Source organism: Corapipo altera, unplaced genomic scaffold (genome assembly GCF_003945725.1).
Source record: "Corapipo altera isolate COAL_440 unplaced genomic scaffold, ASM394572v1 68, whole genome shotgun sequence".
NCBI lineage: Eukaryota > Metazoa > Chordata > Aves > Passeriformes > Pipridae > Corapipo > Corapipo altera.
This window is the reverse complement of record NW_020884919.1, coordinates 5,042,658-5,059,086: the sequence shown is the minus strand read 5'-3', so window position 1 is coordinate 5,059,086 and position 16,429 is coordinate 5,042,658. Positions and strand designations below refer to the sequence as shown.

The following is a 16,429-nucleotide window of genomic DNA, read 5'->3' as shown; positions in this document are numbered from 1 at the left end:
AAAAGGGCCTCAATTAAGGTTCAGCTTCAATAATTCATATGATAGAGTCCTAGAGAGATACAACTGATGCACACAGACACTTCTATCTCAGCAGTAATCATGATAGAGATGTAAAAATCCTAACTATGAATAAGAAAGCAGTATCTCACCAGTATCTCACTACCATAATAATGATTTAAGGGGAGTATTAATGCTTTCTAATCCTCAAAAAGCCTTATCAGACAAAATAGTTTAAAAAGCCAGATACGTGCTGAATTGCCAGACCAATTTTTACAGTTTATAAAAGAAATAAAATTAATGGCTTGAGCCAACTGTCTTATGATAGGCAACTGCATCACAGCATAGAAAAGCATTGTGTCAGCCAGTATTACTTACTCACACATCTGTTATCATCTATCAGAATTCTGTCCCCTCTACACGAGCAGTTCACTCGCCCGTCAGGCGTCAGAAGGCACAAATCATGACAACCTCCATTCATTTGTGCACAAGGAGATAACTCACCTGAAAAAACAAATGATAAAAGTGGAATTCTGTTTTATTAAATTTGCTTCAACGGCCAATGTCTTTGAGAGAGCAAAGATCACCATATCTCAGATTCACGGGCAATTGATTCAGGTTTTATCAGACAGATGAAAACGTCAGCGTGCCTCAGATGCTGGCACACTAAAGATAAACAAACACAGCTACCTTGAAAATAATAATTTGAAAAACCTACAACATTCAAACCTGACAAAATCCGACAGGAAAATATTTAACTGCACCCATTGAGCATAACATCCACAGCAGAAAATGGTCATTCAACAATATTTATTTGCTTGGAAAGAGGTTATACCCTATCCTAAGTTAACAGCTACTACAACAAGAATTTCTGAAACACCATGAAATGTTTTAACTCCGTTAAAACTAAATAAAATATCTGATACGAATGGTTCTGGAATTCAGAAAACAGTGTATCTTGCTTTGCAACTTACAACTGTTGGTGTCATTGGCAACAGCAATAATGCCCATTGGCTGATGAGGGATATCAGAACGAAGAACTTTTGTGTCTCCTCCTGTGTATTTACTGGAACGCAGGATAGCTCTCCTCACCCCATCTGACCAGAAGATGTATTCATCATACACAGCCAGGCTGAGAAATGTGCCTGGTCCAGACTTCACAATTACCTAAAATACATAAGCACAGAAGAGAAACATGAGAATAATTGTTGTCGCTGATTAAGAAGCTTTTAAAGTGCAAACGGGGACTCACATCACTTTATAGTTTTAGACAAAACACTTAATACTTCTATACTTACAGAACCTGGAAAAATGGGATAACAGCACTTAAAGTGTGTTACAAGGATGTTGCAAGCAGAAAACCAGGCATCTGTTCCTTAATTAAAAAAATCACAGTTTATCTAAAGCTGTCTGTAAAGATACCTACTCAACACACTACCTGCTTAATAGTTTGAACAGAAAAGAGAACAAGAGGTTCTTTCAACATGGTTGAAAGTCTAAAAATTAGGAGTTTTTATGAATCAAAGTGAGAAGCATGTTTCAGATCTGAAGAGCAGTCACTATATGATCACGTTAGAAACTTGAACCCAAGACAATAAATGTTTTGTGTTTTCCACTTGAAAAAAAAAAAAAAAATCTCACCATAGAATTAATCAGTTTAAAACCTTGACAGAAAACATGAATTGTACTTCATTATATAGTAAGGTTTGAAAGAAAACTGCACAAATGCAGTTAATTTGATCTCAGTCTAAATCACAGCTGTTATAAAATATTTTCATATATGTTCTTTCTTTTCATGTATCAGAATTAAAAATTTCACATGTACAGTTTCTATTCTGAAGAATATGACATTTTTAATCAGTTTTCTAAATGAAAATTTACTTTCAGCTGAAAAAAGTTATTTGGAAGGGGGTTAATACTTCTCCATTAGCTAATGGAGATAAATAATACTCTTAATATTTTTATCAAATTGTATTCTTCCAGGTTTTTCTGGAAAAAAATAGTAACTCATGTATATTCATAAAGTATGAATACATGTCTATGTACGACTTAGCATAGTGAAATTGGGGTAAAACCAGAAAAATAACATCTTTTAACAACACAATAGAAATCACTCTTTTTAAAGCATCAATTCTCAACCCAGATCTCTACTTAGATCACCATGGTTTTCCGTCTGCTTTGTGTCCTTTATCTCCTTTCCTAAAGGACCTTTATAAAAACAATGAGATTTCATGGAAATCTCCATGAGCCCAGCACATGTGATGAATCTGAGCTATTCCTGCTGACTGCACACCTGCCCAGGGGCTGGTGCTCTGCTCACTGCTCAGCCTACTTGAAAGTGGGTGCTATCTTAAACATGCTGTAATGAGGCAGAAGTAGCAATGGTCAATCCCATACTCAATAATTAAATAAGTAATTGCAGGGGGAGGAAGTCTTTCTCTTCAGATAAAAAAAATACACCTAATAAACAGGACATCCAAATTTAATTCTGTGAAATAAAAGCCACCATTTTTGCTGCTACAGCTATGCCTTGGAGATTAAGAAGGTGCCCTAACTCTGCAGGATTCAATACCAAGAAATGCTCCAGGGGCATTTTGTTCACACCTATGCCAAGTTCACCGCCCAGAGCATTACAACGATTTGCCAACATAGATATTTCTAGTCCAGTGCACAGGAGCATTCCTGGTCATGCTTGAACTCACTTATACAGACAGAATATCAAAATTACTTATATTAATCGGATAATTTTCACAAATTCTACATTACTATGCACATCATATATTTCTGCATATTTTAAAGAACGTTTGACTAGAAAACCCTTTTTTCCAGGAAAGATTTTTCTTACTGATAAATAGCCCAAGACGATAACTTTTCTCTAACCAACCTTTTTCCAAAATTAAAAGCATTAAAAGATAAATGGGAACGTATTAATGGCAAACGATTTCTTCTGTAATTGTGCACATTTACTGTAAGACACTTTTCATAATACACTCTTAAAATCCTATGCTATTCATATTCAGACATTCCATGAAAAAAAATAAAAATCATGTGTTTCTGAAAGATCTGTATGAAACCCAGCCAGGAAGAGTTTGCAACCCCATATTTTTTCTCCATGAAAATGTGAAACTTTCCCAGTTGGAAGAGTTTTGTTGTCAGAATCAGTGCTAAAGAAGGCACTACCCTGTTCAGTTTTCTGTGCTCAGTAGCACTGTCATAATTTTTCTCAGATCATAATAACAACACAATGTAAATTCATTACAGACTGATCACTGCTGTTCAACCTTGGGAGAGCTGAGATCCAAATGAAGTGTCACAAAAACAAACGTCCAAAACATTTGTTCACTAGTGCTCATAGCATTTCCTCTCCTCCACTATGCCACATCCCTATCCAAGGACACTGGTTTTATTCCAGCATCCAAAATAAGGAGTTCATATTTCTATGAGGTTTTGGTCAAAACTTTACAGCCCTTTTAAAATCCTAAACGTTCTGGTTTATAGAATAACGCTGAAAATTGTAACAATTTTTATTTTTACTTTTTAAGTCTAAGTACAATTTTAAAAAATTAAGAAAACTTGAACAAGACCTCCCTACCACCCCTTCCACCTGAATTAGACATGTCCAATAGTACATCACATGTTTTAATTCTAAATGATACCAACATGCAGGTGGAATACCTCAGGTTCTGAGTAACAGATGTAAAGTTTTCTCTCATTCCTCTAAAGAGATGAGAAGACAGGAGGGGTGGGATGGATGAGGGGGATTCAGAAGTTGGAAGACAATTTAATTTTAACTGTATTTTTTTATTTTTTAAGTTATCCAGAGAGCTTTTGTTTTAACATATAGCTGCTCTATTTTGAGATATGTGTGGTAGTTTCTCTAGAAAAATTGAAAAAGAGGGGGAGCCAGCCAGGTAGACATGTCAGGTAGACAAGAATTTCTGCCAGAATATTGTAATTTGGATGATTTATATAAAACTCTTATTAGATTGTCAGTAAGAACTAGACTCATGATGATTCTTCTCATGACTACACTCAACTTTTAGAGAAATATCGTTGGGGTTTTTTTAAAGACGAGTGCATAAAGTTAATACACCAGCTTGAAATATGAGTTGCTTTTAAGTATTTTAACTCTAGTGAATGGCTTATTGATAATATTTCTCTTTCAAAATGTTTAATAAATGGGCAGTACTATCTAACAAAGCTTCTAAATGGTTCTTAAGGGCTCTTCACTTTTCAAAAGATACCCAAACCTCTGTAGAGGTCCATAACAAAGTAATTCTAGTACAGAGAATTGCACTTAAAAATGTTAAAATATTATGACAGTTTAAAGTCACTTACATTATAAAATTATTTTACAAGAATAAAGCAATACCATTAATTAAAAAATAAATAACATTTTACATCAATATCAGAAAGCTCACTTTAACAGAACTGACTTATACAGAACACTACATTAGTCAAAATTATCTAATGTATTTTATTGTTTAAAATTAAAGCCGTAAACTAGTATTGCATATTTATTATTAAGCTATGAATACTGTTCTTAAAAGATTATAAAAAGAGAATCTACGAAAAAAATTATGAGACTGTAATACAAGGAAATCAGTTGCACAGCCAGGGTAAAACATAAAATAATCTAATTCATAATTTTTATGTATTTGATTAAGACACCAAAAAAGAGATATGCATTTAGATCAGACTCCTTGTTTTGCTTGCTATTGATGTGACTGCTTCAGTAAAAAGCAAAAATGCTATATCTTGCTGGATAAACAAATCTATAAGCCTCAATCTGGAGGGTCCAAATTCTGCCCTTTCAACACCGTGATGTTATTGGACAAAAACGTTAACCAGAAGTGGTAGTGGATGTTAAAGACAAAAGAAAGAAATTTGGTACTGAAGATTCTTGTTACCACAAAAGAAATTAGAAGAATTTTTTAGTGTAGGTTTATGTTGGGCTTTGTGGAAGAACAGTGTCAATCACTGCCACAAACTACTAAAAATAATCATGCTTTTTGTTGATTGGTCTGAATGAAGATTCTATTTGCATCATTGCCATATCTTTAATGCATAGATTTTGGTTTCAATTATTTTATCTTTCAAAAATGCCTTCTAAATAACTTGAATAGTCACACAGCAAAAGATACAAAAGACATACTAGAACACCACATTTACCAAGAACAACAAGATCCTCTTTCTGTAGAATTACCCAAGAAAAATGAAACAAAATCAGAAGTGCTTCCTCTTCAGCAATTCATTTCTGTTCCTCCATGCTGGTAATGAACATCTAAGGCACTGAAGACCAAACTGCAGTGCTAAACTTGCAGTGTTCCAGCTGCTCCCTGATTTCCAGTTCAGCTGAATGACAGATTAAGCAACTGTAACAGGTCTGTACTTTTCTGTTCCTTTGGAATGGTAAGTACACAGCTCTGGAAATTACACGGTATTAACCATGTTCTTTGAAACTACACACATATTATTGCCACAATACTTATTTCCAACCTCATAAATTACAAACTTCATCTAATATTACATTTAGTTCAATCTCCTAGAATTTTTTGGGAGCCTGAGGTATTATAAATAATCTTTTTCTCCATAGCTTTAGAGATTAGTTTTATCTTTTCACTAATTCCTTCTTTAAGTTAATTTCTACTGGGCTATCAACACTGGACATTCAAGGTATTTCAGCAAACAGTCCCAAACTAAAAGTCCTGGATCTGTGTCAACCAGCTCTCTACCTCTCAGGGATTAGAGGATTTTATTGCCTCTGGCTAGGGAATAACTTTCATTAGGTTTGAGCTTAGCAATACTTTACAGAACTCCTGAAAAGAAAGCAACTCGTCAATGTCAATGGAGTGAACTCCCTAGAAAAACAACTCACTGAACAGGGGTGGGTATTTCACTCACTGTATTGGTTTGGGGTTTCTTCAGATGAATGTTAAAGGCAAATGTGGACATTTAAAAAGCTGAGAAACAAATACTATTTTTATTCATATTTGCAAGAGAAAGGGATCAAGAACAGAACATTCCCACTACAACTACTGTATTTATATTACTGGATAGAGAACATTAAAATAATCCACTTCACTTCTAGTACCATTAACTGCCAAGAATATCTATACTAGTCCAGAAAGAGGAATTGATTAAAAAGCCCAGAACATAACTCTTACTCCCCTAACTATTATAATATGTGGAAATAGGAAAGGCAAGCCACAGTGAACTTAAATGTCTAGGTTGTAAATTGTGTATGTGTTAACAACATCAATTTTTATTGGCATTTCTTGTTTCTCTGCTATTACTGTTTCTAATGCCACGTAAAAAAATCACAGGGAAGCAGAAAAAACTGAGTGATTTCCACATGGAAAGCAGGTTCAATTTTATTTTTTTTTTCAGGCAACCATCCAAGTTTATCAAAATATCTGCCTTCTAGTCGACACGATTTTCCTTCAGGTTAGTTTTCACATCTGATTGTTTATTAGTACACAGAGAATACAGTAATGTGATTCTTCAACCCAAAATCACATTCAGGACCTGAATCTTTTTGTAACTGCTCATGTTCAGACCGTGGTGAAAATCTTTTTTAAGACTTTTTAGACTATTCTGATTTTAATGGAGTTGGACATTTTGCATTTAAAATTGCTAGCATTTTGCATGATTTCTCTTTGTTCTAGCTACCTTGGTTGATCTCACTTTTATCTTGCCTTAGCGAGTTATTCAGCCACTTCTCAAGGTAACACTGATGTCATCATGAAGACCTTTCCAGAACTGACCAAAATTACTTGGATTTCCTCAATAATATTTCTACCACAAAGAACTATAATACTTGAAAAGTAATTTTAGTTTCAATTATAAACTCAAGTATTTCAGTAATGTGTAGACAAACAGCTTCCATTTCTGCATTTAGTATTTTGAAGAGCAGATCTGGTAAAATGTTTCTGAACATAACAGAAATTGAACACCTAGTATGGAAATTGTTTAATTGCTTTAATACAGAAATACAACTGAATAAAACCAGAATATATTCTAGAAACAGAAAGTTTCTGTTTCTGACAGGTTGCAATTACATGAAGGTTATAATTATCAGAAACACCTCTAAACCCTTACTGATTCTAACAATCACACTTGTAGGCCTACAAAACTATAACTGAGATCAAAACATTCCAACTTGAATGTTAGAAAACAACCAGGCAGACATCCGTTTACAGGAGTTTAACTACCTTTCTAGTTTTTCCACATGTAAAACGTTAGAGAACACTAAACTGTGAAGAAGAAAAAAAAAAATCAAAGTAGCTCACAATTTATTGGAAAAATAAGTCTAAAACATGAAATCAGCTTTATTTGCTGTTGGCTCAGTCTCTGTGTTCAGGAACAAAATGATATAATTAAAGTACTAAGCAGCTAAAAACAGCTGTGGCCACAATATTAAATCCAACTGAGGGCAGGAGCAAAAATGGAAGAAAATGGGGGAGTGATTGTGAAAAAAAATAATTGCCACTTTTGCTTTTCAATCAGGGAGATCTGACAGAGTAGAATGAGAAATGTTTCATAAAACCCACAACAACCTTTATTTATTTTAAGTAATAAAAAGGAAAAAAAGTTACAAAGAAATTTCAAAAAATTGAAAGAGTATTCCAGGAACCACTACTAGTTTTTTAATACTAGTATTAACATATCAGCTCAACACAAAATCAATAAACTCTTACAATCCACTTAAAAGAGTCAATTCAATACTGCTAAATGATTTTCTACTCATTCATTGTACTAGATTATTGTGGTGAGTGGAATGAAGAGAGAAGCTGCTGTCTGGAAGAAAATTCATTACATTACCATTAGCCTTTCATGTTCTACCTTTGTTAACCTAACTGAAACTGGAGAGCAATGAAGCAGAGGTAGTGAGGACAAGGGTAATCTGTTTAAACTATTTTTGACAGGTGGTTGATGGCAGGACCACGCTGAAACACCCTAAAGAAGCTCAGATCACCAGAACAGTGAAATGGTCATTACTTGTATTCTCCTAATGTCACAGACACCAGAGATCTTGTCAGGCTGGATAGCACATGAAAGAAGTGAAACAACTGCCCTGGAAATATTATTTCATGAAATCAATAATGCAATTACCAGCTTGGGTTCTGGCATTACTTGTATCACTAAGAATTCATCTCAAAGGTGATCAGCAACTCTGCTGAAGTGCCGCTGGTGAGGCAAGAACTAACAGTCTGCTGGGTGTTTTTTTGGTATGACAACCCTCATTTGCAGGAAAAATGAGTACTCAGATCAGTGTTTCTGGCAATAGAATTGGCTGATTCTCCCAAAACAAGTATCAGTGTAGGACAATTAACAGCAGCGTATCCTTGTATATGTAACACAACAGACCTCCCAAGAAGCCTTCAGAAGATCATGATGGACTCAGTTTTTTGCTGTCAGGAGCTTTCCTGTTTATTTAACTGGGAAGAAGAGTTAAAATGTCAGAAAGTCAACCCAAAAGGTCATATAGTAGGAAAATTGAGCGTTTCAATGTCCAGTGGTTGAGAAAACAGTTTGTCTTGCTGATGCAAATTGAAAGCTAGAGGTCTCATTAAAAAGTGGATTTTAGTAATGGTTCCTGCAGCTAAGTTGCATCGTGTCCCATCTCCTATTTTGTTATACCCTGTGCAAAGATGAAGTAAACTATTTAAATATCTACTAATTACCTTGTACTTAACTGATAAAAACCTTAAGTAAAACAGGATCAGCAAAGTAAAACTAAAAGCGATTGCAAAACGAAAAAAAGAACCAGCAGTACAAGACAGAGGTATACATCAAAAAGCAGAAATACAGCCAAAACAAATGGGAAAAAATAATTCTAACTGAAAAAAAGCATAAGAAAATACTTTAGGAATTCCTCTCAAGCTGGAAGAGGAAGAAGAGAATATCCAATCTAGGAAGAGTTATTTTCAGAGAAAATTACTGAAGAAAGCATAGAAGATGACATTACTTTAAAAATTACTTACTATTTGTGATCTAAATGAGATGTTTTTCTCTTTTCCCTCATAAACGTGACAAAAATAGTAGTGATGTAGACAAATAACTTCATACATAGAGATGACAATGTACTTAAGCAAAGCAAATCCCCAGAACAAAATGTATATAACTACTTCAGTACATCCTTAAGCTCCAGGAACTCGAGAATAAGTGTCTGAATTAGAAATAAGCTTGCAGGCACACACACAAAGAAGTATTAGCACAACTTCCTACTTGTCAAAGAGATAAAAGTGGCTTGTGTCTTCTAAATACACATTTTTAATTGACCAATGAACCTGACTTCAAGACAGTTTGTCATTTACAGTTATAATAATGTGGATTAAAACATGTGATGGAGTAACATCCAAAAAATCCTTTAATTTACTGTCAGTCTTCAAAACTGATAACAAAATAGAAATAAAGGACAGGAAATCAAGGGAAGGATAATGTAATATATTACAACTTTCAAATTGTGATCCAAGTTCTACAAAGGAAATAGTTGACAAAGTTGACAAGTATCAGAAAAAAATGGGTAATTTCCTCTCCCTATATTCATTCCTATATATACTCCTTATATCTGTATTTTAAGATGGTGACAAGTCCCTCAAGACACCATCTGAAAATTACTTTTATGTGGCAGACAGAAAACTGAGGGACTTTCCAAATACATAATTATTCAAAATGGTCAGGAATAATAACAGAGAAGACTGGATATATTTGAGTAGAACTGTTGAATGGAAGCAGAATTTAAGAAAAACATCCTGTTTTTATCTCCCAAATGAAAATGCAGAACAAAATTCCAAAGAAAACCCCCAATCTGCCTTCTTTCTGTTAACCAAGAAAGTTAATCAATTTTCACAGTAGATATATAAACAAAGACTTTAAAATTTAGGATCCTTCTAGCTTTGGTTTGTCCAGTTTCTGATATATTTACTGCTTCTGAAAACATTAGTGAGTTGTGGTTAATTTATACAAATGAGAGCAAAAGGAAAAAGGAAATTATGCAAAACTACATGCTGTTACAAGCTTGGCTCTCTTATTTTGTTCTGATAAGAAAATTTTGTCTAAACAAAGTGTGTTTAGACTTCTGGATAAGATTGCAGAAAAACATAGTATTGTCATTTAGGATGCAAAAATATTTCTTAAGCTTTTATACTGCATATGAAGGACATTTTCAAAGTTAATAGATATCAAAGTGAGATGATGTACACTAACTTTTATGTCTAGGAATGGAATACAAGCCAGAACACATCCTTCATTCATTTTATCCTGAACTTTGGGAGGTACAAAATCCCTGAAAGGAAGATTTCATTAAATATGAGAAGAGTAATACTAAACACGCAACAGAATCTCAAGCACAGACAAACTGCCTTCAGCATCTTCCTGGTAAAAGGTCTACTTGAGCTCAAACTAATAGGGCACTCAAGGACCAAAAGTATTATGATGAAAGAGTAAAGGAAAATGTACAGTTAGAAAAGAAAAAAAAATTGTCCAGTAACACTCAAGCATTACAGAAAAGAAATTCTCAACAAATAGAGCATTATTTGTAGTTCAATAAAGTTCTAAGTCTTAAATGTAATATACAACTAATACTGGGAGAAACTTAGGCAACTAATAATGTTTCTGTAACATTTTCACTTTAAAGTGCTAAAAAATGCAAAAAAAAAAAGATTTAAAATTAGTATAGTCAGTATTTTTGTTTTACTTACATATCTTTGTGATCCATCATATTCACACCTCTCAATTTTTCCCAAGCTGCCATCTGAAAAGTAAAGTTTCTCTGCCCTGTGATCAATGGTCAGTCCATTTGGTGTCAGAATATCTGTACTAATGATAACCTGTGCATTTTTGCCTGAGAGGGTAGATCTCATGATGCTTGGGAGTTGCTCATTCCAGTTAGTCCAAAACATTAAGCTGTATTAAAATCAAAATAACAAATAAAACCATAAGATACATTTTATAATTTAGTTCTCTATGAAATGAGCAACAGAAAAAAAAAACACATATGCTTTCACAGACAATTTTGAATGTCATCTAGGAGTAATTGTGATAATCAGTGGTGAATAAGAAAATCTAATAGCCAATATCCTATAAATTACAGCAGTTTCCTAGTTCATTAATTTGTATACAAGTACAGTTTTTTTTCCTCTTACAGATCTGTTCAATTCTGATCATGTCTGTATGCTAATAAACCATCACAGAGAGATAGAAGCTGTGGAGTGATATAAACTTAATTCTGCCAATGTGTATATTTGTAATTTCTAACAGAGAAATTAACCTGTAGCTTTTCCCATTTTAGAAATGTGATACAGACCAAAGGACTGGGATGCAGAAGGTTGACTTTGGGAAAAAAGTCACATTAATGTGCTTTACAGGAGGCTCATTCAGCCTCTTGTGATTAACAATGGTGGACAAATGTTATGGAATGGGCTGTGGATGTAATTCACAGACTGATCAGAACCTGCTCATTTTCTTATTACAATCTCCATCAGTATTTAGGTGGTTTATTTATGATATCCAGGTAAACATATTTTAAAATACAGTATAAATTCTTAATTTGCATAAACAGGACATGAAATCACACATGGAAATAACCTTGACTACTCATGCAACCTTGTAAATTCAGCTACCAATTTTAAAATGGGGTTTAATACAGAATTAATGGAGCCCAGCCTCGCCAAAGGGGAGACAGCTACAAGAAGCAGAAAAGGTTGGTTGCCTTTTTTCCACATTAACAGAGAAGATTAAAGTACCTCAAATTTTTAAGAATTTATTAACAGGAGTAGAAATATAAACTTTCCTACTCCCTTACTAAGAAACACAGCCTTGCTCAGAGTGGCCAAAAGGGAACTAAGACTTCTTTGCAGGATATTGTCCTTAAGTACTGTAAATGTTCATCTCTTGTTATATACTTTTATACTACACTAGTTTCTGAGATAAACATGTGGGCCCATAATTTGCACACAAGAAACTCAGGTTCCTTTCTGTAAATACTTAAATTACTGTTTTTTTAATTTAAGCAATAAGATTTCTGATGAAATCACTCAAACAACCACTCATTAATTTGCATTTAGCTCACTTTTAAGAAAAGTAGTTTGAACTTTTCAACATTCCATGAAAATGTAATGACTATTTGAAACAAGAAAACATACAAAATGTTGTACCTTAATTCTGCAATATATTTATAAAATATATTAACAATTTTTTTCCTAAACGAAGAAATCTACTTAACCTTCGTAGGTATTAGTATTTCACAGCATTAGCTGACTGTGAAATAAAGAAGTGCCAGAAATTAAAATCTGGTAAGAAAGATGAAATACATACTTTTGGCATTCATCCAGAGCCAGCACGTGTGGATGATCATCCTCTGACATGGTTATTACAGCTTCCCGGTTGAAAGCCCCTCGACGCCTCTGGTCAACGGTGTGTCTCGTGATGGAGGATGTGGTAGAACTGGTCCAGTACAGGGTGTCCCAAGCTCTGTGATAAGCAAGTCCCTCCACTGACCCAACATCTGGAAGAAGATGGTTACAGACAGAGCAAATCAAACACCTGCTAAGAAGATGTTTGTTTTTATTTTTCTTCTCAGAGTTGATCCTGCAGACTCGCAGAGTTCAGCTGTTTCAGCCCGAGTCTGTCAATTCTTTTATGGTTTCTGCTGATAATTTTTTTTTATTGGAATCAAAATCTTAATTTTTTTTCATAAATTTAAATAAAAAAAGAAAGCTAGAGAGTAAGACCACCTGTTAACCACCCTGTAATACACTGGTCCATTCTAACAATCACTAAATTAAATTTTTAGTACAGTGTCCCCAGATGATATATTAGAAATAACAAGTATTTATTCAAGACAGCAATAATTAAGTCACATCTTCAAATATCATTTAAACCAAGTCTTGGGATGTTTTCACTAGTTACTTTTATTATTTAGCACAATCTTTCAGTGTATTTTCTGACACTGATACACATTACATTAATAGGGATCAAAGTGTCCCATTGTTATTAACTGTGTGAGCTTTTGTTAAACACCTGAAAAGTGCAGAAGAAATACCAACTCTGAAGGTCTAAACATCAATATATTATTTTAATAAGCCACAATACCACGCTCTTTCATTCAACATGAAAAACTGTGAGCTAGAAAGAAAAGAAAATATTAATAAGAAACTAGACCATACATTTAATGTCCAGAAAAGATAAACTCTATCTGGTCCCAATATACAAAAATGACAGACTGTGAGGAATAGGAGCAATTATTTCCTACCATTATCTTATAATTACTACAGAAATGTATGCTGATAACTTCACTTATTATCTTGTTAGAAACAAATATTTTTAGACCAGAAGGTTCATGCAGCTTATTAATGAGCTACAGAAGGCAAAAATCTAGAAATATAATTAGGATTATATTATGCTGGTTATTACAATTTCCATTCAGCTTGCTGAAAGATGTAATATTTACTGTGCAATTCATACAGACAGAACAGAAAGTCCCAGAATAAGTTTTATCACACTGAAACAGCAAACAATAAATCAAAACTTTGAGGCAAATAACTCAAAACCATGAGGCAAATAATTATGTATCAGGTTTCTGTATTTCTCTTTCTAAAGCACCTGGAGATGATCTGACTACATTTTGTGACATAGCTGGGGAGAAGTCTCAGTGACCTGTCTTAAAAGAAGACATTCCTCAGAGGGAGGTGAATACGTGTAAAAATAGTTTATCTACTTATGAAATAGAATTCAGGAGAAACAAAAGATATCTTCAGCTCACTTACAAGTAATTCAAAATTAGACAGAGTTTACCTGGTATTGAAAGCAACTTGAAAATTACAAAAACCCCTTTAGAAGAGGTTTACAAAAATGACCCTTTTGATATTAATTCTGATTTTCAAAAAGATGAGTGGGTTACACACATTCTTTATCTGCCTTATAAATTTATTTTTAGTTTTAAGTATTAAAAACATATTGAAATATAGTGAAGGTTTTAGAAATCAAGAACTGAAAAAATATTCAGTTCTTTCAAATATCATGACAGAGATGGGCAAACACCTACTGAAGTATTCTAAAGCCAACTGGAACATGCCTGCATGCAGGGTCATTATTAACTGTGGTTTAGGCAGGTTCTGGAGGGGTTTGTCCCTGCTATGAACTGAAACCCAGTTGTTTGATTCTTCGGTCTTCCACCCCTGAGCACCCACACCACATGCATTTATTTTTCCCAGGGCAATCTTCCTGAATGAAACAACTAATTCCTTCTGAGATGTAACCCATGTACTCTTCCAGTAAAAATTTGTTACTTTTTCTGCAAAACAAAACAAAAAACCCAAAGCCAAAAACCAAAACCAAGTCTCTTTGGGGAGTGTAAACAAGACCACATCAGGTTTTGTTCCTTTTGCCTACAGAGACCTCCCAACCTCTGAAATCTCCACACCTCAAACACAGCTTAACTTGCCCAAACCAAGTTTTGTAACATACAAAAAATACCTTTGACATCATAGCATCAAAATATCAGCCTTAGGACCAAATACTAACACAGACACACAATTGTTGGTAGCGTGAGTCAGAAGAAATCCTGAAAGTACTGACAATTTCTCAGAGCCAGAGGAACACAACACAGGATTCAGAGGACATTTGGACTGCCTAAATTATCCCAGAGGCACAAGGCCAAGCACTGCACATATGCTCCCTGATCTGGGAACAGGGATCACTTCCAGGGGCAGAGGTCTGTACCACCTAGATATGGGTTCTGATAAACTTCTTGGCCACTTCCTGCAAATCTTCCACTAACTCTGAAATTAAAATATGCTTATTAAGTCTGATAACTGTTAAAATAAAGGGTCAGGAATATAATTTTAACTTAATCTACTAATTTACATTAAAATTATATGCTGAACCTTAATTTGCAACTACAGAAAATTCTCTAAACTAAACCCAATGCTCTTAGATATCAACTCACTATCTATTAGATTTCCCTGTGTGGAATCACAAGTTGGTCTCAATGGTCCCCATGGGTCCCTTCCAACTTTCTGCAATTCTATTAAAAAATGACAAAGGTATTGACATTTTCTGACCAGTTCTTTACTTTATTTGTAATGAACAAAACATGAAAGCATTTAATGCTCTTCATTTGTAAGATGTCTATCAGAAAAAAAAAAAAAGAAAATTCCCTCATGTAACCTCTTGAATTTCTAACATCTTCAGCTTTGTTTCTTGTCTGAATCTGTCAAGAAATTTGAGAGCAAACTGATTACATAACATTGCTTCAGTAGAGTTTTAGGCTGACAAAAGATAATGATGTTGTTCCTGCCACAGCTAGATGTGATGAATTAAAATACAACTAGAATGATGAAAGTGCTCTTCAATACCAGATGTGCTGGTTTACTTTAATTTCTATACTAAAGAGAAGAACTCAATTTTTCCACAGGTACTAGAAAGTACAGCTTCACATTCTGACACTGGACCGACACATCATTCTGTAATTCCATGTTAAGGTCTGTAAATCATGACAGAAGAATGTTCAATTCCATGTTACTATTTATAAAATGGTAATAACAAAATTTTTAGAAAACAGATACTGGAAGGTTATGGCATATTTAGCGATGAGCAAACATTTAGCATGCAGATGAAAAATGTTTTAAGAAAATAACTAAAGTATGCAGTTTTACAAAAAAACTTTGCCATATATACATATGTTCTCAGTGGAGCAGAACTGAAACAAAACAATCAATAAAACACTTTATTTCAAAGAGAACAACTTTAAAAGAAAATAAAGAAGCTAAGATTCAAAGACTCAAGAAATCTACATCTCTACAGAAATGCCAATGATTAATACTTTGACTGAAAAGAAAAAAAACAACTCAACACTTTAAACTAGCCTGACAACAGAATCAGGCTGTGAAAACTGTCTCTAATCAAATATCCAGTATCCAATTAAGGATTAAAAAAGCTTTTAATCAGAGTGTGGTGAGGCACTGGCCCAGAGAAGCTGTGGCTGCCCCATCCCTGGAAGTGTTCAAGGCCAGGTTGGACGGGGCTTGGAGTAACCCGGGATAGTGGAAGGTGTCCCTGCCCATGGCAGGGGGTTGGAACTGGATGATCTTTGAAGTCCCTTCCAACCCAAACCGGTCTGTGTTTCTATGTAATAAAAATTCAGAAACTTCTTGATGTATATATGCTTTTTAAAGAAGAGAGGTTGCTTTATTAGATGATCACGTCTTCAAGGAAATTAAATCTGAGACTATCAAAAGGTTCAGGAGACAAACCCGTGGTTTCATAAATACCTCAAACAGAAAAATTCAGACAAAAAAAAAAGTTTTCCTCATAAAAAATAATCAGGGGAATTAAATTGCTTTGATATCAGACAAGAAAAACATATTAAATTGAAAACTATGCTGCAAACACAGACTAAGTGCATTTGCTTAGCTCCACCAAAAGA

At 34.2% G+C, this 16,429-nt stretch overlaps 1 protein-coding gene across 1 annotated transcript in view; it reads right to left on the bottom strand.

Moving 5' to 3' along the window:
• Window positions 1–16,429, bottom strand: part of LRP1B (LDL receptor related protein 1B) — a 672,863-nt gene that overhangs the window by 130,682 nt on the left and 525,752 nt on the right. The window contains exons 40-43 of the mRNA XM_027656245.1: window positions 12,319–12,508; window positions 10,704–10,908; window positions 972–1,164; window positions 376–501 (exon numbers count right to left, since the gene is read on the bottom strand). Coding sequence (XP_027512046.1) covers window positions 376–501; window positions 972–1,164; window positions 10,704–10,908; window positions 12,319–12,508 — 714 coding nt within the window. The remainder of the gene's footprint in view (window positions 1–375; window positions 502–971; window positions 1,165–10,703; window positions 10,909–12,318; window positions 12,509–16,429) is intronic.